The 21,527-nt window shown below is 37.8% G+C and overlaps 2 protein-coding genes across 2 annotated transcripts; both read left to right on the top strand.

The window, feature by feature from the left end:
• Positions 1–3,978: 3,978 nt before the first annotated feature.
• LOC122022525 (uncharacterized protein At5g41620-like) lies at positions 3,979–9,794 on the top strand. The gene is made up of 4 exons (XM_042580549.1): positions 3,979–4,594; positions 5,721–5,831; positions 6,113–8,999; positions 9,254–9,794. Exons 1-3 carry the CDS (start codon positions 4,229–4,231, stop codon positions 7,661–7,663), a joined length of 2,028 nt encoding a protein of 675 aa, XP_042436483.1. The 5' UTR covers positions 3,979–4,228; the 3' UTR covers positions 7,664–8,999; positions 9,254–9,794.
• A 1,130-nt stretch (positions 9,795–10,924) lies between these two features.
• LOC122022526 (high mobility group B protein 13-like) lies at positions 10,925–13,417 on the top strand. The gene is made up of 11 exons (XM_042580550.1): positions 10,925–11,387; positions 11,469–11,606; positions 11,685–11,927; positions 12,015–12,043; positions 12,109–12,214; positions 12,306–12,371; positions 12,448–12,513; positions 12,582–12,686; positions 12,772–12,872; positions 12,939–13,023; positions 13,119–13,417. Exons 1-11 carry the CDS (start codon positions 10,989–10,991, stop codon positions 13,242–13,244), a joined length of 1,464 nt encoding a protein of 487 aa, XP_042436484.1. The 5' UTR covers positions 10,925–10,988; the 3' UTR covers positions 13,245–13,417.
• Positions 13,418–21,527: the final 8,110 nt, after the last annotated feature.

The following is a 21,527-nucleotide window of genomic DNA, read 5'->3' on the forward strand; positions in this document are numbered from 1 at the left end:
ATCATTGGGAAAGCTAATGTACAAGTCATGTGCATTGAGCCCAAAGAACATGGTTGGATATTGATTTTTAAAATGATTTTAAAATGCTTTTGAAAACCTTGGTGGAGACTATCTTCTGATAGTATTCATCATTGAAAAGTTAAACACAAACTAGGAGAAAACATTGAAGTTTTCAAGAGTTTTCAAATCTGTGTCAATCCTTGAAAATATGAAGTATTTTCATAGAAAATTATTTTTTCTTGATAGAATATACCCTAAATAATGTTTACATGAGTTTTCATGATTTTTATAATTTTGTAGAATTTTTAAGGAGTTTATGAAATCTGCTGATATTGAATTTCAGAGAAATCAGAAACTCAATCGATCAGTCGATCGATTGGATGAGTTTCGATCGATCAACCGATCGATTGGAAAGTTCATTCCCACGAATAGAAGGTCAGTGAATCGATCAGCCGATCGATTGATCTAGGATGGATCAATTAGTCGATCGATTCAGAGGGAATTTATGCAAGCAGAAGCTTACGGAATCGATCAATGGATCGATTGAAGTAGCTTCAATCGATTAAGTCTCAACTTCAATTGATTGGGAAGTCTGATTATGGCTGAAAAAGATTGATTTTAGCACATTAAGTCACTTCAAGTTCCAATAACCATTCCAAATCCCTTGGAATACATTTGTATACATTTAGGGAGAGTTTTCATGATGAAAGCAAGTATGGATTGGTTAAGGTAGACTTAGGTGAAGTTTAGGTTGGGGTTTAGTTTCATTATTGAATTTTAAACCTCAAAACTTCAAGTTTTGGTTTTCCTAACTGTTTAGGAACTCCAAGTCATTGTTGATGCAATGACAGAAGTTTGACCATGTTTTTAGGGGGAGTTACTCCTTGAATGCATGAAAAATTTACTTTCAAGGACCTTGGAAGGGGGTTAAATCTTCGTGATGGATAATAATCAGGGTCGAGTATTGGGGAACAATGGAAGATTGGTTATCTTCATTGCTAGAATGATAAATGCTCTCGGATGAGCATTGTGGAGTAGGTTACTGCTCAAGGGGGAGCATTGGATTAATGAAGGGGATCGGACTTTCATTGGTAAAGTGAAAAATGCTCTTGGGTGAGCATTGAGAAGAAGATTACTGCTCAAGGGGGAGCATTGAATACAATGAATGAGAGTTTCATTGGGAAGTTGATGCATGCTCTAGGATGAGCATTGTGAAGTGAAGTAGAGCACAAGGGGGAGCTTTGGCGGCAATGAAGAATATGAGATCTTCATTGTGGGGTTGTTAACAACATATGAGGTTGTCAACAACGTAGAGTTAACTCTTATGGAGAAGAGTGTATTTTCTTGGTGTGATGTGTGACAAAGGGGGAGAATGGAAGGTTAAGTTAGACCTTCATCCCAAGCAGGAGGAGTTTGCCCTCTAGGAAAGGGAGAGAATGAAGGAAACCTTCATTCATGCATTGTCATGAAAAGGTTAAGGCTATGGGATTTAGCCTTGTGATAAAGAAGAAGTTAAGGCTATGGGATTTAGCCTTGTGATAAAGAAGAGGTTAAGACTATGAGATTTAACCTAACTTCGAGGTATTGTCAAACATTAAAAAGGGGGAGATTGTTGGGGCAATTTTCCTAGGTCAAGTTTGACCAGTTTGACTAAGCTTGAGTTGAGTCAAGCTTAAGTCGGGATTTGAGTTTTGATGTTTGACAATATAAGGAGATTGTTGGAGCAATCATTCGGTTATGGATATGGTCAAAGGATTGACCAGGTTGATGAGAATACAAGTCAAGTAGGTCAAGGTTGATAGGAGACTTGACTAGGAAACTCCTAACTGGAGGTTAGGCATTTGGAAAGTCCTTGTGAGGAGCCAGACAACGGGAAAGTCCTAGTGAGGAGCTAGGCAGGAGAAAGTCCTGGTGAGAAGTCAGGCAATGAGAAAGTCCTAGTGTGGAGCTAGGCAGGAGAAAGTCCAAGTGTGATCTTGGCAAAGGAAAAGTCTTGGTGAGGAGCCAGGCAATTGGAAAGTTCAAGTGTGATCTTGGCAAAGGATGTAAGTCCAAGCATGTGGTCTTGGAAAGGTAAGTCCTGGTATGACTTGGCAAGGAAGACCCGACAACTAGGATGAGATCGAAGGAAGCTCCTGAAGGCAAGGCGTGAAGGATGAGGAGATATCCGAGGGACGCGAGGCTGATGGAGGAGGCTAGAAGGCTAGTTCGAGGTTAGTCGGGTGTGGCCAAATGCTAGGCATGGAGACCCAATAGGTCACGGTTGACCGGGAGTAGGTTGGAGACTTTGGACTTGAGATTGAGTCAAGTCCAGGATGGTCAATCAATTGGGAAATCGATTGAACCAGGGTCCAATCGATCAGCCGATCGATTGGAGTGTGTTGCGAAGGAAGAAATGGCCTAATCGATTGGTCGATCGATTGGGAGCATGAGTCACGAGCATAGAGGCCTTCCTAATCGATCGGGCAATCGATTGGGAATCACCAATCAATCGGGCAATCGATTGGGAATCACCAATCGATTGGTCGATCGATTGGAGCTGGGAGTTCTCGCGCGATCGCGAGAACACAAAAAACATCTGAATCGATCGGTGGATCGATTCAGACTATCCCAATCGATTAGCCGATCGATTGGGATTCGACCGTTGCGCAGGATGCAAGTGATGGACGGCTGCATGGAGCGGTGCTGACGTGACAATCGATTGGGGTTGATTTCAATCGATTGGAGGCACTGTATATAGCCTGGGCGGAGCGTTTTTTTCGCCAGAACTTTGGGTTCTTCTTCCTGCGATTTTTCTACGATCTTCATAACGATTTCTCCAGCACTCACGCCGGTTCTTGAAGGCACTTGAGGAGCATCTTCAAGGTTCAAGAGGCAACAACAAGTAGCAAGAAGAAAGGTGTATTCACTTGTATTCTTAGAGTTTCTTCTTGTATTTGTATTTGTGTTGTGTGTGAGTTTGTACGAGGCTTCTCCACCTCCGGCTGCGACCGAGAAGGAGGTTTTCATTAGTGAAGATAGTGTGTCGTGTGTGGATCCTTGGATTAGTCACCTCTTCTTGAGGTGGATACCAAGTAAATCCTAGTTGTTAGCATTATGAGTGTCTGTCTTCGAGTATTCCGCTGCACAACAACAAGACGAAGCAAACCGACACAAGCACGACGAAACGCTATTCACCCCCCTCTAGTGGGCACATCGGTCCCAACACAACTTACATACAGAATATCCTCTGTCCTATGTGGCACACAACGCTTAAAAGGAATATGAGGTCGTTGAGCTACGACGCCTACAATAAGCTCACTTTGCAAGCCGACTGAGTTTTTAATATAGTTCGACCAACCATCACTCACAAGAGCCACCTAGTCAACTTTGGTGAATGTAGTCGATGACTTAGCCTTCTCTCGGATGGATTAGGTGTCCAGTATGTTCGATCGGTCCATATGTCCGATCGATTGGAGCACTCAGTCGAGCTCATTAATACTTGGCTTTGCGCTTCCTCAAAGTTTAGGAGAATAGGGCTCAAGGCTCGATCAACCAGAAGGTCCGATCGAATAGGCTAACTCAGAATATTGGCCGCCTCTTGACTATGACTATCACGTCAGTCAATTTTCCGGACTTTAACCCGACCAAAAGCGCCTCATTAATCATCGTATCAACTTCTAAATTGTATATCATGCAAAATTAAAAATTTTATTTCAAGGCTCACATAAAAGCCATTATTGTAAATAATTTTATAGCCTGAAATTAAATTAAATTATACAATTGAATTTACAGGGATTAATTTGAGATAGGGACCGAATAGAGGTTTTTAACACTGAAAATCCTTCGCAGAGTCATAAAACCAAAAGAAGGAAAAAAAAATCATCTATTTAATCCTTCACAAAGTCATGAAAACAAAAGAAGAAAAAAAATTATTTATTTATTTATTTTTTAGTAAAAACTGGAACTTCCTAGTAGATGCATTACTAATTGATACTGAATGTGGTGGTTTCCCTTTCTCACACGATCCTGCAAATTTTCAGTCCTTTTCGGCGAGGAAAAGAGGTCAAATCTTGCCGTCCCACCGAGGAAAACAAGCTATTTCGCACTGGAATCAGCAAGCCTACTACGCGGTTATAGTGTAGGAAGTGGAGAGACCTCAAAAGATGGCAGCGAGGGCACCTGACGCAGAGAAAATGATTCATTGTTTTCTAAAGCAAAGGAGGAACGAGTGATTTCCGGAGGTCTGATGGGAGGGGACAAAGCGGCAGCACCAGCAGCGACAATTGATGACGGCGTGGGAAGCGGCGGAAACGACGCACCTTTGGGCGTGAAACTTAGGAGAGCCGTCTCCGTGCGCAAAGGGGGCGGTCTTTGCACTCCGCCGCCCTCCTGGAAATTGGAGGAGGCCGGCTCGTCGGACCCTGGGATGGCCGAGGTGCACCGACGGTCGATATCCGCTCGCAAGCTCGGCGCTGGCCTTTGGGAAATCCAAGATCCGCGGCCGATGCCCTCGGCCGATCGTCGGGGCTCCAGGATCGCTCACCAGCGCCGCAATGGGAAGGCGCTGGAGGACGACCCTCATCCGTCTTCATCTCGCCGGCGGGAGGATTGGGTAAGAATCGAGTTCTTAGCTTTATGTTCTATTAGCTGCTCTTTTCCGGGATCTGATCTCTTATCTATGTTGTGTTCATTTTGTTTTTGCTTGCAAAAAGTGGGTTCTTAGACAATCCTTCATCCATTCGTCACCAAAGAAGCCACATTATAAGAACATCTCTCAGTTAAAATAACCATGCAAAACATTTCAGACAACTGGATTTCTTTGAATACCAGTGATAAGCTCCTGAAAACGATAATCTGCTTCATGAAAATTTTACACTTGGTGATCATTCTGTTTAGGCCTAATTTTATGAACATATATTGAGGTCACCTGATACCCTTCTAACAAGATTTGCAATCTTAACTTCCATTAGGCATATTTTTATACAAGATGGGGTTGGATATGGAATAGTTTCATAAATACTTGAAAGACATATAAGTAAGTATCAGAATGGTATCATGGTTATCTTCATTGATTAGATGCAAGGATAGAGGGAAGAGTGCACATTGGGCTTTCATTATCATAGATAAGCACATATTCACTGCTTGACTTGGATGTTTTCTCAAGTGAGAAGTATTAGAGCTGATCATGGATTATGTATCTAGTTTTTTTTCCCCCCAAAAGGATCCCCGTTCTTTAATCTCACAATTAGCACATGTGGTTTGTCTTGGAAAAGAACTGGCATCTTGTACTTGTTTCCTTCTTCAGCGTCGTATTTGTTTTTTAATTCTGGTTTCACAGTTCATGGAATTCTTACTTGTAAGTACTAGAGTGGAGGGACTGATAACTTTCGCTACTAGATTATGTGGATAATCTGCTAGTCGTTTGAGTATTACCCCAATTTATTATATTTTCTGGACATATTTTCATAATGCTAAAGTGGATCACGAGTATTATTTTTACAATTAAAATATATCAAATCGGACACATTTTTATTTATTTTTAATAATAGGTATACCATTTTTTTTCTAAATAAAATTTTATTATTTACAGAACCTTTTGTGGTGAGGTATGCCAAACAGATTTTTGGTTCTTAAAAAAAATGAAAAAAAATCATTTTTATTGGAAAAAAATAAAAAATTTTGATATCCTGAACAGGTCTTAAGTTAACTTTATCATTTTTGTTTTTCTCCGGCCTCAGGATGAAGGCAGTTTGAGAAAGCATGGTGAAACTTCATTAAGTAAACATCATGATCTTAATGACAAAATCCTACAGCTGGATTCTCCTGCAAGTTATACAAGCCGCTCGCAGGTAATGCTTGTTTCATTTTATTAGTTTATACTCTGGTTAACAACATTGTGGCTGCTTTCTGTTGTTGTCATTGCTTGGAACCATGTCCAACTATTCATGATTTGAATTAATCCAGGCAAGTGAATGCACTAGTATTTGCAATTTGTACACAATGGAATGTCTTATCAAACAACTCTGTCAGCAATATGGCAAATGCATTGTTTGATATTTCTAGTGAGATACATGTGTCTAGCAGAATATTTTTTAACACTTCCGTTTTCTGTCATGGTCGAACATAACAGATTTCTTCTTTTGGACGAGCCATTAATCCTGTCAGTGCTGTTGATCACAAGGGTATGCTAGGAGATGCAGGCTTTAGATCGAAGAGATCAACAGAACTTTTAAAAGTATTCAATCACATCTGGAGCCTGGAAGAACAGCAGGAGTCCAATGCAGCACTAGTGAAAGCACTGAAGATGGAGTTAGAACATGCACAGGCACGGATTAAGGAACTGATGCAGGAGCGGCATGCATTTCACAATGAAATGGATCGCTTAGGGGAACAAATTAATGAGGCTAACATAATTAGGAGGAACAAAGAGCATCAAAAGATCCAAAAAGCAGTGCAGTCAATAAAGGAGGAGCTTGAAGATGAGAGACGGCTGAGAAGACGCTCTGAGAGTCTACACAGAAAACTTGGTAGAGAGTTATCTCAAGCAAAAGCAGCTTGTATGAATGTTGCAAGAGATTTAGAAAAAGTGAGCAAGACAAATCTTCTTCTTGAAGAACTCTGTGATGCTTTCGCTAAGGGAATCAGTGATTACGAACATGAAGTGAGGCTGTTAAAGCAAAAGTCCCTAAAAGTTTGTGATCACAAAGTTGACCGCTTGGTACTTCATATTGCAGAAGCATGGCTGGACGAGAGGGAGCAAATGAATATTGCCGAAGCTCAAGGAGATCTGTCTAATAGATCGATGGTTACAGACAGATTAGGAAGTGAAATTGAAGCCTTTATTCAAGCTAATAGGTCAGATGAGATAAATAATGGAAATGTGTTTGAAAAAGATGGAAAGCAAGAGATCAATGTCCGACGGCAATCACTTGAGTCTATGCACTTGAATGGAACTACTAGTGCACCTCAAGATGCAGAGGACGACGACAACGCTAAGGAAGATGACAATTCTGTTGAAAGTGATTTGCACTGCTTTGAATTAAACGACATTGGCCTTCCACATCAGAATGTTTCAAGCGTCACAGACAAGTTAGTTTCTTCTAGGAAATTAAATTCTTACGTGGAAAAGATAGGATCTTCTGATAAGAGAAAGAACAATGTTTTGTGGAAAGAAACTGAATTCTGTGGGAGCCAAACGCAGCATTTAAATGGAAGACAAGGAAAGCTTTCAGACACGAGTGTTGATTCTGAAGGAACGGATACAAATAAGTTGGGAGCAAATAAAGCTCAAGTTTCTGACTATATCAATTCTCATGAAGCTTCACAAGATATGAAATCACTGCCGGATAATAAGTTTGGATTGGACCACCTGAAAGCTCATGAAATTCACGAGACGTCCGATAGAGGAGAGAACCAAAATGATTCCATGTCGACTGGCAAACTTATCATAGGACGAGGCTTTCCTCCCGATGATCTTCTGAATGATACATCAACTGTGAGTCATGATTGCATCATCGATCAACACAAATCTTGCAGGTTTAGGACGTCTAGTTCTTCACTGAACTTAGCAGGTGTAAATGCTAATACTCTGAAGGCAAGATTGCTCGAAGCAAGGTTAGAGGGACATCAGGTTCGTCTGAAAGCATCAAGAGGTTCCTCTATCGGCGCAACCAGACAATGAACAGGATCGCGAGTGAGATTTCTCTAGTGACATGTTGTTGGTTCATGAAGTATTTTAGATTGCAGAAACCTGGTTTGTTTCGCCGTGGCATCAGTTTTGGAATTTTCTCTGTATATTGTCAAGTGGCCAAAAGGACTTGAGCTCTTGTTTCCTTAAAGCTGAAAGAATTTCCTTAAAGAAACAAATGATTTCCCCTGTGCAAGTAGCATCATCATGTGGCAAAAGGCGAAATCGTTCGCCCCCAGTACTCTCGCCGCACCCGACCCAAGGTCATCACGAGGGAGGTAAATCATAGCATCCTGAGCGAGTATGTGGTAGGTGGGGTGAGTTGCACAGGGACTGGAAATTTACGTCCCGACTACCCCAAGTTTCGACCCCGCGACCTCATGTGGCAAGTGCAAGTAGCATCACCAGAAATATGCAAAGAAGGCTAAATCAAGCATAAAATATTTAGTTGCTTGACTTGGAAAAACAATTTATCGATCAAGTTCACATCATGTAACTTTGATTTAGTTGCTTGACCAGTTGACTTTGACTTTTGAAGTCAACAGAGCTGTCTCATGAGGCCGCAGTCTCGCATTACCTTCCCTCCAAACACGTATATAATATCAAGTCGTCGACGTTCACTTTCTCACATTTATAAAAGACTTCCCAAAGTTTTAATATCGTCAAATATCTCATCTTGATTTATCTCTATTCTACTGGACGCTCACGGGATTATTGACATATCGAGAACTCCGCGTGCAAACCCCAAAAGTAATAAATAAAATTTTAAGAGTTTTCTTGTAAAAAATACAGCCCGATCGATGATTGAGGACCATTTCGCCAACGTCACAGCGTCTTCCAAAACCCCTTCTTTCTTCGCTCCCTCCATTCCGTTCGAATCAACGCCTCTTTCTTGACCTACCTACTGTCTCTCATGGCGAAGAGAGCCCAGTTTCGACGCAAGTAAAGTGGAGAATCAGCAGAAGAGGAATCTCCTTTCCGGTTGCCGAGAAAGGTTCGGTTTTGATCTCCTTCTGCCCATGATATGACCTCTTATTCCGGTGCTCGATCACGTCCGCTTGATGTGAAACCGAGTCCTTTTTGGTGATGCAAGAGTAGAAAGTTGGAATTTTGGTGGGGATTTCTAGGAGGCGGGTAAAAGGTGGGTGTTTGGCGTTAATCTGGATGGCGTGAGGGTTTGGGGGGCGGGGATTAAGGAAGCGTGATAGGGTTTGTGATCGCTGTGACAGATGGAGGACCGAGGCGGGGAGTCTAAATTGCCAGAACCATCTTCCGGAGCTCGTTGATATCTCACTCCATCGCTGCGGTCGCTGTGGCGTTACTCTTCAAGGTGATTCTTCAGCTTCTTCATGGCTTATTTTTTATTGTCTCTTGGCTGCGTGTAGTTTCCATCGACAAAAGTGAAGTGTCTGGACAAAAAAAAATATTTAACTCATTTGTTCTTATCCCGGAATAAAATTGAAGTTACCTGATCTACGCAAAATCCAGTGCTTTGTTTTTTCTTATTTTGTGGATTTTGAGTTGTAAACATTTCATGATGATTTGAAGTGTGTCGGATTCTGTGTCCTTTTCTTTTTGGTACAGCAAAACTATCATGTCCCAGATTAGAGCCTTCGTCCAATGGACTTGCTGGAATTGAGGTCAAAAATCCAGAGCCCTCGAAGAGAACTTCAGAGAACAAAGCTATGGTTTCAGATGCAAGCTTGCAGCCTGATCTCGGTGCGGAAACAACCGTTTCTATTGTAAGTGAAAGTGAAGATAACATTTCTTCGAGGAAAAAGAACTGCTTGAAGGTAGATGATCTGTATCAACCGACGTTACTGGTTGATGATACTTGTAAAAGTGGGAAAACAATAGTTGAGACAATTTCACATGAGGGAAGGGAAACCGAACGATTGGTCGATAATCATTCTATGCTCAGAAAGAAGTAGTCCGAGATGCCAAGAATGATTGGAATCCAAGGGCTTTCGGAAAAGGCGTTCAACTTGCTACCTATCTTGATGAAGGCCCATCTGACTACTACCATCAGAACCGAAGAGGTGCATTTGTTGATGTTGATTTTGACAAGAAACAGAACCTTGCACCAATTCGAATGGAGCTTTTGAGAATGCTTGATGAATTAAGAGATCAGTTGCAAAAAACATGTGAAGTCACAACCAAGCAAAAGATGAGTTTCATGGTTGATCCATCAACGACTTCCTCCAGTTCCTACACTCATCATGTCCATGCCAATACATTTCCCGGTGCTTCAGTTCCATTTAACCGAAATCTTTCTAGTCGGACTTCAAGAGAATCAGAGCGCAATGCAGTTCTCAGGAGCAGACAGTTCTCAGGAGTTTCTAGAGGCCACCAAACAACATTGGGCTATCAGGGCTCATATTGTACAAATAATAGTGAATCACCTCATCTTGCTTCTCCCTTGATCTTGGGGTCTAGAAGTTATAATTCAAAATTGAGAAGTGCTCCTTCTACTTCACTCGAGCCTCAGGTACATCGGAGGGCCTTGTTCGGCAAGCATGCTGAACGTTTGTGCCATTCCTTTGCTGGCGGTGCCCCTTTTGTGATATGTAACCATTGCTTTGAACTTCTGGAGCTACCTGGCAAATCTTTGCTACTGAACAAGAAAATGAATAAACTGAAATGTGGTGCTTGCTCCAAACTCATTTCTGTTTATTGCAATGAAAGTAGAAATGTGCTATTAGCATCGCCTGTTTCATCCAATGACAAAGATGCTGCTGGCTAAAGCCCAGGCGATTCCGACCAACATACAAATGAACGGTTAGTTTTAGGGTTTGAAGAACATGAATGAGCTTGAAGATATGAAAAGGATATCCTCAACTTCTGCTACCTTTGAGCAGATGAAAGATCTAAAGTTACAGCCAATGGATTAGAAGGCTAAAAAGCATGCTGGGACAGTCTATTCATTGAAAATCTAAATCTGTACCATTTAAAAGGATTTTCTTTTTCTTTTTCTGTTTTTTTCCCTGATAAATTTATGTTATGTCAGGTTTCCTTGATATATTTTTAAACATTAGCTTTTAAATTTTTGACATTAAAAATTGAGAAAGGTAATTTTCTGCAGTTTGAATATTGAGATTATTCCCTTTTTTTAAAACAAAAATTAATAATTATTATTATTTTTAACGATAAGAGTTTCAATGCTCCATTTAAAAGCTGATTTGCCTCCTATTGTTCGATTTCAAAATTTGAAAAATACGACCGTTATTCCCGTCTGCTACATAAACCCCGATACGCTTCCTCTACGTCTTCATTCTCCGCCCTAATCTCTTTTCTCTCTCCTTTCTCCTCCGATCGAGCCATGGTGGCGGCGGTTCAAAAGAAGGGCAGGGGCCGGAAGGCGTTGAAGGACTTGTCTTCAAGCGAGGTCAACATCTCTGAATCATCCTCTCCAGGTTCCGGAGTTAGAAAGGAGGTCGGTGAAGGCGTCTCTGCCCTTGTCTCGCCCAAGAACGCCAAGAAAGAGAAGTCCAAGTCGTCATCAGCGGGGAAGAATTCGTTCGAAGACGAGTTGCTCCAGTTGCAGGTCAGGCTCCAGCAACTCCAGCTCGAGAAGGAGAAGACGGATGAGCTCCTGAAGCAACGCGACGAGCAGCTGAAGCAGAAGGACGAGGAGATCGAGAACCGTGGCAAGGAGCACGAAAAGCTGCAGGAGGAGCTTAAGAAGATCCAAAAGTTGAAGGAGTTCAAGCCCACAATGGTGAAGTTCTGTTTCCTTTGAAAAAAAAAGCTTAGATTTGCTCGATTTTCTATGGATTACATATCTTGTTGATTTTCACAGAGCTTTCCTCTTATTAAGTCTCTAAGAGGGAAGGACGAAGTTAAGGATGAGAAGAAGAAGAACAAAGGCAAAAAGCCTGCCGAGACGAAGAAACCATGCCCCGCATATGTCTCGTGGTGCAAAGATCAGTGGAACGATGTAAGATAACAAAGACTATATATTTTTTTTTATTTCAATAACCTGTAATTGAATTGTTGTTTTTTTATCCCATTGTAGGTGAAAAAAGAGAACCCTAGTGCTGATTTCAAGGAGGTTTCCAACGTGCTTGGAGCGAAATGGAAGGCATTGAGCGCAGTGGAAAAGAAGCCCTATGAAGACAAATACCAGCAGGAGAAAGAGGCCTATCTGGAAGTCGTCAAGCAAGATAAACGGGAGAAAGAGGCACTGAAGCTTCTTGAAGAAGAGCAGATGCAGAAGACCGCCATGGAGTTGCTGGAACAATATTTGCAGTTTCAACAGGTGAATTGTTGAACATAGATCCAGATTTTCTCATTCATAAAGATATTCTGTTCTGTGCTGATTACGGCTGTTCAATTGCGTAAACAGGAAGTTGAAAAGGAGGGCAAGAAAGTAAGGTAAGTAACATGCTTGATATCTTTTGCATAAGATTAAATTTTGCATCACAATATTTTCTTTCCAGGAAAGAGAAGGATCCTTTGAAACCAAAGCAACCGATGTCAGCTTTCTTCTTGTTCTCAAAAGAACGCCGTGAAACTCTGCTACAAGAAAAGAAGACCATCCTTGAAGTAACTAGTTTAAAAAAACAAACCCAATATGTTGTTGCAATTCTTAGCTAGCTTATTGTTAATACCGCGCTGCGGTGTGTGTCTACCTCAGATTTCTAAAATAGCAGGGGAGGAGTGGAAGAACATGATGGAAGAACAGAAAGCTCCCTATGAGGAGGTGCAATTCGATTTGTGTGTGTGTGTGTGTTTTCAATTTGAATAATTTTGTTTATGCACAAATCGCATTCCCTCAGATTGCTAAGAAGCTGAAGGAAAACTACAACCAGGAAATGGAACTCTACAAGCAAAAGAAGACTGAGGTATGAAAACTAGGGTTGAGATTAACCGTCAATTGATCCAAAAGACACTGATTCAGTGTCGGAATCAGGAGGCTGTTACTCTAGCCAAGGAAGAGGAGGAGCACATCAAAGTCTTGAAGCAGGAAGCCCTTCAGCTGCTTAAGAAGAAGGAGAAAACTGACAACATGATCAAGGTTAATTGGTTTCTTTCATTTTTACACTTTGTTTCTTGTTTCAAAAATCCAATGGGGAAGTAATTCTATTTGATATCTGAAACAGAAAACTAAGCAGGATCGTATCAGGAAAAAGAAAGAGAAGGAAGAACAAGTTGTTGATCCCAATAGGCCGAAGAGACCACCCTCTTCTTTTTTTCTCTTTAGGTGTGCATCTAATGATAATCTTTGCAAGCCCTTCAAGGAAGTAGATTAATAGAATTGCTATTGCAGCAAGGAAGCAAGGAAACAACTCATGGAGGAAAGACCAGGCATTCCAAATACTACCTTGAATGCTATGATTTCGGTGAAGTGGAAGGTATTTCCGTTATATCAGTGTCTAAGTCCCTAACTAAGTACACAAGAATGTGAATTGGTGTTTATTGAGATTCCATCCATGGTTTCTTCCTACAGGAAATGAGTGAAGGCGAGAAGAAGACATGGAATGACAAAGCTGCAGAAGGCCTCAATGCATACAAAAAAGAATTAGAAGAATACAACAAGGCTTCGATGGACAACAAGACTACTCCAAAAGAGTGAAGATTGGACTACTTTTGATTGGTTCAATTGGCTTCATTGAACATTTTCAGCTTATGGTTTATAACAACTGATTAGGCTCTTGACTCTTTTACTGCACTCATGTGTTTTCATGCTTCATTTTGATTGAAGCTTCTTTGGAACTTGATCAATGAATTACTGTCATTTTCGATTGAGGCTTCATTTTTCTTGATCATGAAATTACTTTTCAAAAAGTTGGAAATGAAATATGCTAAAAGTTGCAGTGGAACCGCTGTGTAGTGTAATTCTAGAGAAATGGATTGTATGAATCAATATACTTGTGATGTTATTTGCCACAGTACTTGAGGATTCAACCAGCAAAACTTGAATCTGTGATTCAACTCTGAGGGCATGTTGAACCTACAAAGTGTTCGGTGAGTTCTTTATTGAAAGAACTCTATCGAATTATCTTAAAATAAATAAATCTGCAAATAGATTGGCAGTACAACCAAGTTTATGAGAGTTTGAGACATGAAAAACATTTTTTATAAAGAGAGTAAACATAGGTTGACTATGAGTACATGAGCAGAAGATGAAAATTGCCACAATACATATAAGGAGAGTTTGAGACATGAAAAACATTTTTTTTAAAGAGAGTAGACATAGGTTGACTATGAGTATATGAGCAGAAGATGAGAGTTGCAAAGATGAGAATGTTAAGGTAGATTGAGAAAAAGAGTAGGCGAAAAAGTATATGGACAGAATAAGAAATAAGAATATTAGAGAAAAAGTCAAATTGCATCTATTGAGGAAAAATGTCAGTTAAGTGATGGTATGAACATGTACTTAGACGAACAATAAATACTCCAGTTAGGCGATATGAAACTATGATAAACACGCACATAAAACTAGGAAGAGTAAGACACACACATCAAACGATAAAGAGTAAGACAAAAAAAAACTTAGTTAACGACAATAAAATAAAATAAAATTTATTTAAATATAGATGTTGATATAGTAGGGGATAAAATCCAATGGAGAAAAAGGATCCATATAGCAGACCTCACCTAGTAGAATAAGACTTGGTTGTTGTTCTTGTAGAGTAAACATAGATTGATACAAATTAAATTGTTAAGCCTCCTAAAAGTTTTGAAATTTGAATCAAGATTGTCATCGTGAAACCTCACAACAATGCAGGTAATATTATCTGTGCTATCATGATAGAAAGCAATTTGGGTCAATGTCTGTGTCGCAGCCTCTGGTTCTCGTTATATTCTGACGAGGACAATGACCTCCTGTGGTAGTAGAAGACATGAATCATGAATGGAATCACAAAATCAAGCAACGAGAGTATAAAGACATAGAAGGATGATTCTAAATTTGTAACATTAGCCGTATGGAAATGGGTATGGTTTTTTAGTTAGGCCAATATAATGTTGGATTTCAGCATACAAATATGTTTGGAAGAGAAAAACATGGAATTTCATTAATGAGCTCCATCAAGATTGAGCCGTTCGAAATTCCATGACCTTGGACAAGTAGGGATCCTTAAGAAACACATTGATTGAAAACAAGAAGAACAAGAAGTTGCATTTAAAGGCCATTATTAAGTCATATAGTATGGATTAATCGACATAGCAATGAGAAGAAAGATAAGACCTTATGGCTTGTAGGATATTCTAAGATTTTCGAACTAGTAGGAGTGTTTAAAGTGGGAGAACCAACCTTGTTGGGGATAACATTCCACATCCCATCGCTTGCAAGAACCAATAACTCAATTCACTCATTAATGTCTTCTTCCTGCCATGAATGTTGCAAATTTATGTCCGGAAATGTTTGGTGTAGCTAAGAAATTGCATTTCATGTTCTACATTGTTCTATCTCATTGCCAATGCACCCCCTACCCTCTATGTACCTGAAAATTCAAACTGCTTACAACTTATAATCATTTGTCGTAATCTTAAAATATAGCACCAGGATGATAAAATCAAATATGCATCCACATCTGAAGACAAAGTTTTTTAATGATAATGTGGTAATCATTCTGATTCTTCGGGGTTGTAATTCAACAGCGCAGTTGGTTTTGCTTGAGGATGAAAGTTCTATAGTTGCTTGAACTAAGTGTAATAGGAATAACACTAATAACCAAAAACAAAAGGCTAAAAAATTCTATAGGATAGCTATCAACAGAATTCAGGTAACCAATAGTTTGAAAGAAGAAATACCAACCCAAATAACAAATCCTTCGACATCTTGAATCCTTTTGTGCTCATCACTTCTGTTTGGCTTGTGACCAACAAAAAGAGCAATTGCTTTCAGAAAGAACACAAAACATAATTACTCACTGATCATAAATTGGAGCAGCAAACATAATAAGAGCATTAAAGAATTAATATGATTCATGTGACAAATTTGCATGACATCAATGAAATGTCTTGATCATCCTAGAAGTTAGATAGCTTTCACCATCGAAGTGAATATAATGGCAGGCTTTTGTATTTTTTAGTTGAGGTTTCAGGTAAACCATATGAAGGTGAAATTGTTGTTAGAATCATATGATTCACTTGTAAAATGATATGATTATTACATCTTACATATAAGTCAACATTTAAAAGAACTGTGATGGCTCAATACATTCATTTATGTTGATGCTATTGTGATTCTAAGTCGAGAACAAGGTAAACTCAGTGATGAATTTCCGACGTCAAAAAAAAAGCATTTGATGATGAAATTTACTATTGACAATTTCCTTTCAATTTTTAGAATGAAAAAAACAAAAAATTGTATATTCACTACAAAATATTTTGATTTACCTACGGAATTTTTAGTCGAAAATCCATCAGTATATTCAATTACCGATAGCGTTCAGATGGAAACTAGTTTGTCGGGAGATGATTTGTTCGGAACAATTTTTCCGACAAAATTTAAACTTCTGTCGTTATAATTTCCGACAGAATACATATTCTGTTGGTAAATTCTAAAAAATATTTGCCGATGGAAACAGTGATTTCATCGTATACACCACCAAGAACTTTGTTCCTTAGATTTTGAACAACTAGCTTATACTGACGGAAATACTATTTCCGATTGTACCCAATAAATGGATATACCGATGGAAACCGTTGTTTCCATTGGTAATTACTGACGGAAATAGTGATTTCCGTCAGAAAATATCGATATACAATAATGATACGGCACAAGGAATATCGACAGAAACATTGTTTCCGTCGGTAAAACAAAAAATAAAAAATGAACATTTTGTATTTGGGATCTACCCTGTTTACAATTTGCATATCTATATAAAATCATCACAAGCAATGACATTTCATACATACAAATATCACATTTTATAATCCATACATACAATCACATTTTACACATCCTAACAATCTATACATACAAACAAATACAATTCTAACAATTCATATATCACAAACACAAATAAACTTGTACAAATAAATAGTCTTGTGGATAGAGACAAATAAAAACAAACACAATCTAAACAATACATAAACACAATAATAGAAACAAAATACAAACATAATAATAAAAACAAATATCCATATCTAAATCTAAATATACATAATCAATGATATAAATTCATATCATGATAGAAAATACTCCAAATAATACTAGTAATATAAAATTCTGCAAAAAGTCAAATACAATAGATAATGATCAAATTAATGTATAATTCAAAATTTTTCATATATGTATAATTAATTTTACATATAATAAAAAAGATACTTGGATAAAAAGATGATCATGATGATCATGATGAATATGTAAATAGGGACTCCTGAAACATATAGAAATATAATATTTAGAAATGAGCAAATTAGAATATTAAAACTAAATATATTTTGCATGGTTTATATATGAGGATAGCCGATAAAATAACCACTAATGTTCTTGCATCAAGTTTTCTTTCATGTGGATTATATACTTTTATTTCTACCGGGCAACCCCAAACATGGAGGTGCCTTAAACTAGATTTCTTTCTCGTCCGCAATTCCTAAGGAGTTTTAGGAATTACTTTACTAGGAACTCTATTAAACAGGTATACAATAGTCTTTAATGCATGCATCCACAATGATAAAGGTACGGTATTATAACTTAACATACTCCTAACCATGTCTATAAGAGTACGATTCCACCTTTCAACTACACCATTCTGTTACAGTTACCTGACATAGTATATTGTTCACATATGCCTCGACTTTGAAGAAATTTTTCAAATGAACTAGGAGATTGTCTATTCTCATTATATTTTCTATAATATTCACCACCTCTATCGGACCTTGCAACTTTTACTTTTCTATCCAATTGACTTTCAACCTCATTAACGAATACCTCAAGGATATCCACTTCTTGAGATTTGTCATACAAAAGTATAAATAACAATAACATGAGAAGTCATCAATAAAGGTGATAAAATATTTTTCACCACTCCAAGATGGAGTGTTAAAAGGACCATAAATATTAGTGTGTATTATTTCTAGTGGTTGCTGCTTCTTGTGGCTTGATTTCTTGATATATGTTTGGTTTGCTTTCCCTTAATACAATCCAAACATATGCCCCAATCATCAAAATCCAATTGAGGTAATATTCCACTTTTTTGTAACCTCATTATCCTTTCTTTCGATATGTCACCTAATCTTTAATGTCATAAATAAGCAGAATTCTCATTATGTGCACTATGTTTATTACCAGTTATATGTTCAACATAAAACAAATATTCAACAAATTTAATTTCAAGATTGAAACGATATAAACCATCTATTAAAGTACCAGAACCATAATAGTACTTATATTTATATAAAGAAAATGCACTATCTTCAATCTTAAAATTAAATCCTACATCATCCAACTTTCCAATAGAAATTAAATTCCTAGCACATATAGGAACATAGAGACAATTTCTAGATCAAAAGAACAACCAGTATCCAAGATCAATCTGCACGTCCCAATTCCTTATATTTGTGCTTTCATTATGCTTTCTATATATAAAAACTTTCCAGTTTCGTTTATGGTTTGGATCAAAAGGAATCTCTGTATAATATGTGATAAATGAGTAGTTGTACCATAATCTAACCACCAGGTATTATCAGGTACTTCAATAAGATTTAATTCAAAATTTATTGAAACATAGTATTTACTTTTCTTTTCGAACCAACTCTTTCTTTTCGGACAATCCTTTTTGAAGTGGTCACTTTTATCATAAAAATATCACTTCTTTTCTTTACGGACTCTACTTTCTTTTAACTTTCAAAAGGGTATTGTCTTTATTTTTACCCTTTTTACTTGGTTTAACCTTTCTGCTATCGACTCTATCATAAGTCGACAAATGGATGGAGTGATCCCTTATTTTCTTCAACCTTCCTTCCTCCTGAACCAACATAGCCTTAATTTCTTGAAAGTTTCATTTGTTTTTAATGATGTTATAATTCACTTGGAATTGTCTAAACTTAGAAAGAAGTGATTTTATGATAAAATTTACTAGGAATGGCTCACCCATATCTATTCCCATCAACTTCAACTTTGTTGCTACATTTGCCATACTTATCATATGATCATGAAGGAGTCGAGACCAAACAAATTTCTTAGTGTTCAACTCACTCATTAAGGCCCCCCAAAATAGACTTATCGGTAATCTCTAATTGTGAGTATTCCTTAATCAATTTTATGAATTCCCTTGCATTGTCAATCTTGGGCATAGATGACATTTTCAACCATAGTCATCTTCATTAAGTTCAAACTCAACCTATTAGATCGCACCTAAGCCTTGTAAAGAGTATTGTCAGCTTTGGTACTGGTCTCCTTAATGATTGTGAGCTTTTGTTCCATTACCAATGCCATATTAATTAAGGCCCATAACACCCAGTTGAAATTGGATTTGTTCAAACCTGCCAGCATAATTCAAGCCATTGAACTTAACGATTCTATTTCCTAAGGTAAATATATTAATACTTCAAATAGATTTAATGGATCAAATTTAAATCAACTTTAACAATGCATTTAAGTTCACCTTTGGTGATACTCAAATGCATAACTATAATGACAATGATGCTAAATGAACATATTTTAATGGGCTAACATCCATATTTAAAATAACACTCATATCATCTTCGGATATACAAGCTTTTATCAAATATGTTAATAAATCTTTTAATATCATTAATTATAAGCAATATGCACATTTGGGTGATCTATATATGCCTTATAACAATGAATTTTAATTATCCCAAAATATGTCATTTATATTGCTTCATATACAACTATGAAATATTGAAATCATAAATTTAACAGAGTTGATTAATTTGGTGATTAACAAAAACTCAAATCCATAATATATAATTCCAAATTGAAATAATGAATTTGATCAAATCAATTACCTACCATACTGAATTAATGTATATACGGTTTAAAGCATGCATTTAATCAAAATGAGATTTAATTCATAATTTCCTAAAATTGTGAATTAATCAAATACATGTGAATAAAGCAAAAGTTAGATACCATGAGTATATACGGAAATTTTTAAACAACAATCATTCATAAACCTTGACTGTATATGGGATTCCTTAATAGAATTCCTAAACAACAACTATTCATGCACCGAAATTAATTCATGGAAAATCATAATATCCATAAACTGACTTTGATACCATTATTATTTATTAGAAATGTTAACCTAAAGAAAATGAACATACTGTTGGGATTTTCGGACCGCAAAAATCGCTTTTTGCATTGTGAAAACCCCGAAGTCTTGCCATCGGATCCGTGCGAAGATTAAAATAAATTCATGTACATGTTTGTTATCCTAGATCTACCTTAGATCTACATGATAAGGGATATACCTTTGAAGTGAAGCCCTTCGTAAATCCCGCTCGTCCAAGGTTCTTCGGATCTCAAGTGTGTTCAAGTGTACACACCTCTAGAAGTATCCACACGGGACAAGAGATGGAAGAAAAACACCTAGAGTGTGCTAGCACTCTTGGATGTTTCGGCCAAGGAGGATGAGAGGGAGAGAAGAGAAGAGAGGAGGAAGAAGAAGGAATGAATGAGCACACAATGCTTTTGATTCCTCAATTAAAGTTGTCGGCCACTTATTGGAAGGTTATAAACCTCCATGGAATATCAAGAGTCAAGGCTCTTGATCTCCCTCATTATGTGGCACATCTTGATGATGTGGAACACCATGATTGGCCGGCCCATGCCAAGTGGTTTTGGTCAAGTCAAATTTGACCAATGAAGTGACATTTGGTCAAGTCAAACTTGACCTTTCACCCTCCCTCTCAATTCAAGTCAAACTTGACCCATTTATCTCCCACGGTTGATCAAATCCAACCATAGATTCAAGTCAATTTGATTTAATGAATCTCTATTCATTAAATTAAATTAATTCAATGAATCATAATCTAAATTAGACTCATTGGACACATGAATCAAATTGAGTCCAACTCAATTAGTTTAATTTGTATTACTCTTAATCCAATTTGGTTCATCACATGAACCTAATCCTCTTGGTTCATCATATGAATCTATTCTCCATCTAATTGCCCTTTGTGTGTGACCATATAGGTTCTTGTAACATTGGCAATGCTCATAAACTCATTTAGAAGCATAAGTAAGGAGCGGTATCTAGCAACACATCATTACTACCCAAGTTACAAGAATGTTGAGATCCAACATCACCTTGTGACTACTAATTGTGACTCTCACAATATGTGTCAATGCCCTTCTATCCTTGACATCTAGATTGATCAATTTGATGCATAGACCGTGTCATCCTCTAATCAATCTATATCTTGAACTCCAAGTAGACTCACTCTAATCAAATGAGCTCAATATCTCATATTGACTCATTTGGGCATGACCATGCACTTAGTGATCTCACTCTATCAAGAATAATGATGTCACTCCCGTCATATAGGAGGGATAGATCCCATCTACATCACTCACATCCCTCCACATAATTTGTTACATACCCAGTAATCGCCTTTATAGTCCACCCAGTTACGGGTGACGTTTGAAGAAACCAAAGTATGCAACTCCTTATGTAGGGAACTATGGTGACTTTAGGTCCAAGGACTAATAGTCATACTAATAGCCACATGAGAAAGTATATGAAACTCATATAACGATCCATGATACTTTCTCATGACGGGTCATTCAGTATACATTCTCCAATGCATACCCATGTATCAACTTGATATCTCTATATCCATGACTTGTGAGATCAAGTCATCGAGTTGACCTACATGCTAGTCTCGTCGCATTAACATTGTCCCTGAATGTTAATACTTGACTAGGAATGATTAA

Source organism: Zingiber officinale, chromosome 9B, assembly GCF_018446385.1.
Source record: "Zingiber officinale cultivar Zhangliang chromosome 9B, Zo_v1.1, whole genome shotgun sequence".
Classification (NCBI taxonomy): Eukaryota; Viridiplantae; Streptophyta; class Magnoliopsida; order Zingiberales; family Zingiberaceae; genus Zingiber; species Zingiber officinale.

What these genes read in the sequence shown, in the direction of transcription:
- LOC122022526 (XM_042580550.1), top strand. Translation starts at nt 10,989, where the DNA reads ATGGTGGCGGCGGTTCAAAAGAAGGGCAGGGGCCGGAAGGCGTTGAAG. An exon ending in GCAAAGATCAGTGGAACGAT is followed by an intron (nt 11,607 to 11,684) that starts GTAAGATAACAA and finishes ATCCCATTGTAG; the next exon opens with GTGAAAAAAGAGAACCCTAG. An exon ending in TGATTTCGGTGAAGTGGAAG is followed by an intron (nt 13,024 to 13,118) that starts GTATTTCCGTTA and finishes TTCTTCCTACAG; the next exon opens with GAAATGAGTGAAGGCGAGAA.
- LOC122022525 (XM_042580549.1), top strand. Translation starts at nt 4,229, where the DNA reads ATGGGAGGGGACAAAGCGGCAGCACCAGCAGCGACAATTGATGACGGC. An exon ending in CTCGCCGGCGGGAGGATTGG is followed by an intron (nt 4,595 to 5,720) that starts GTAAGAATCGAG and finishes CTCCGGCCTCAG; the next exon opens with GATGAAGGCAGTTTGAGAAA. An exon ending in GTTATACAAGCCGCTCGCAG is followed by an intron (nt 5,832 to 6,112) that starts GTAATGCTTGTT and finishes CGAACATAACAG; the next exon opens with ATTTCTTCTTTTGGACGAGC.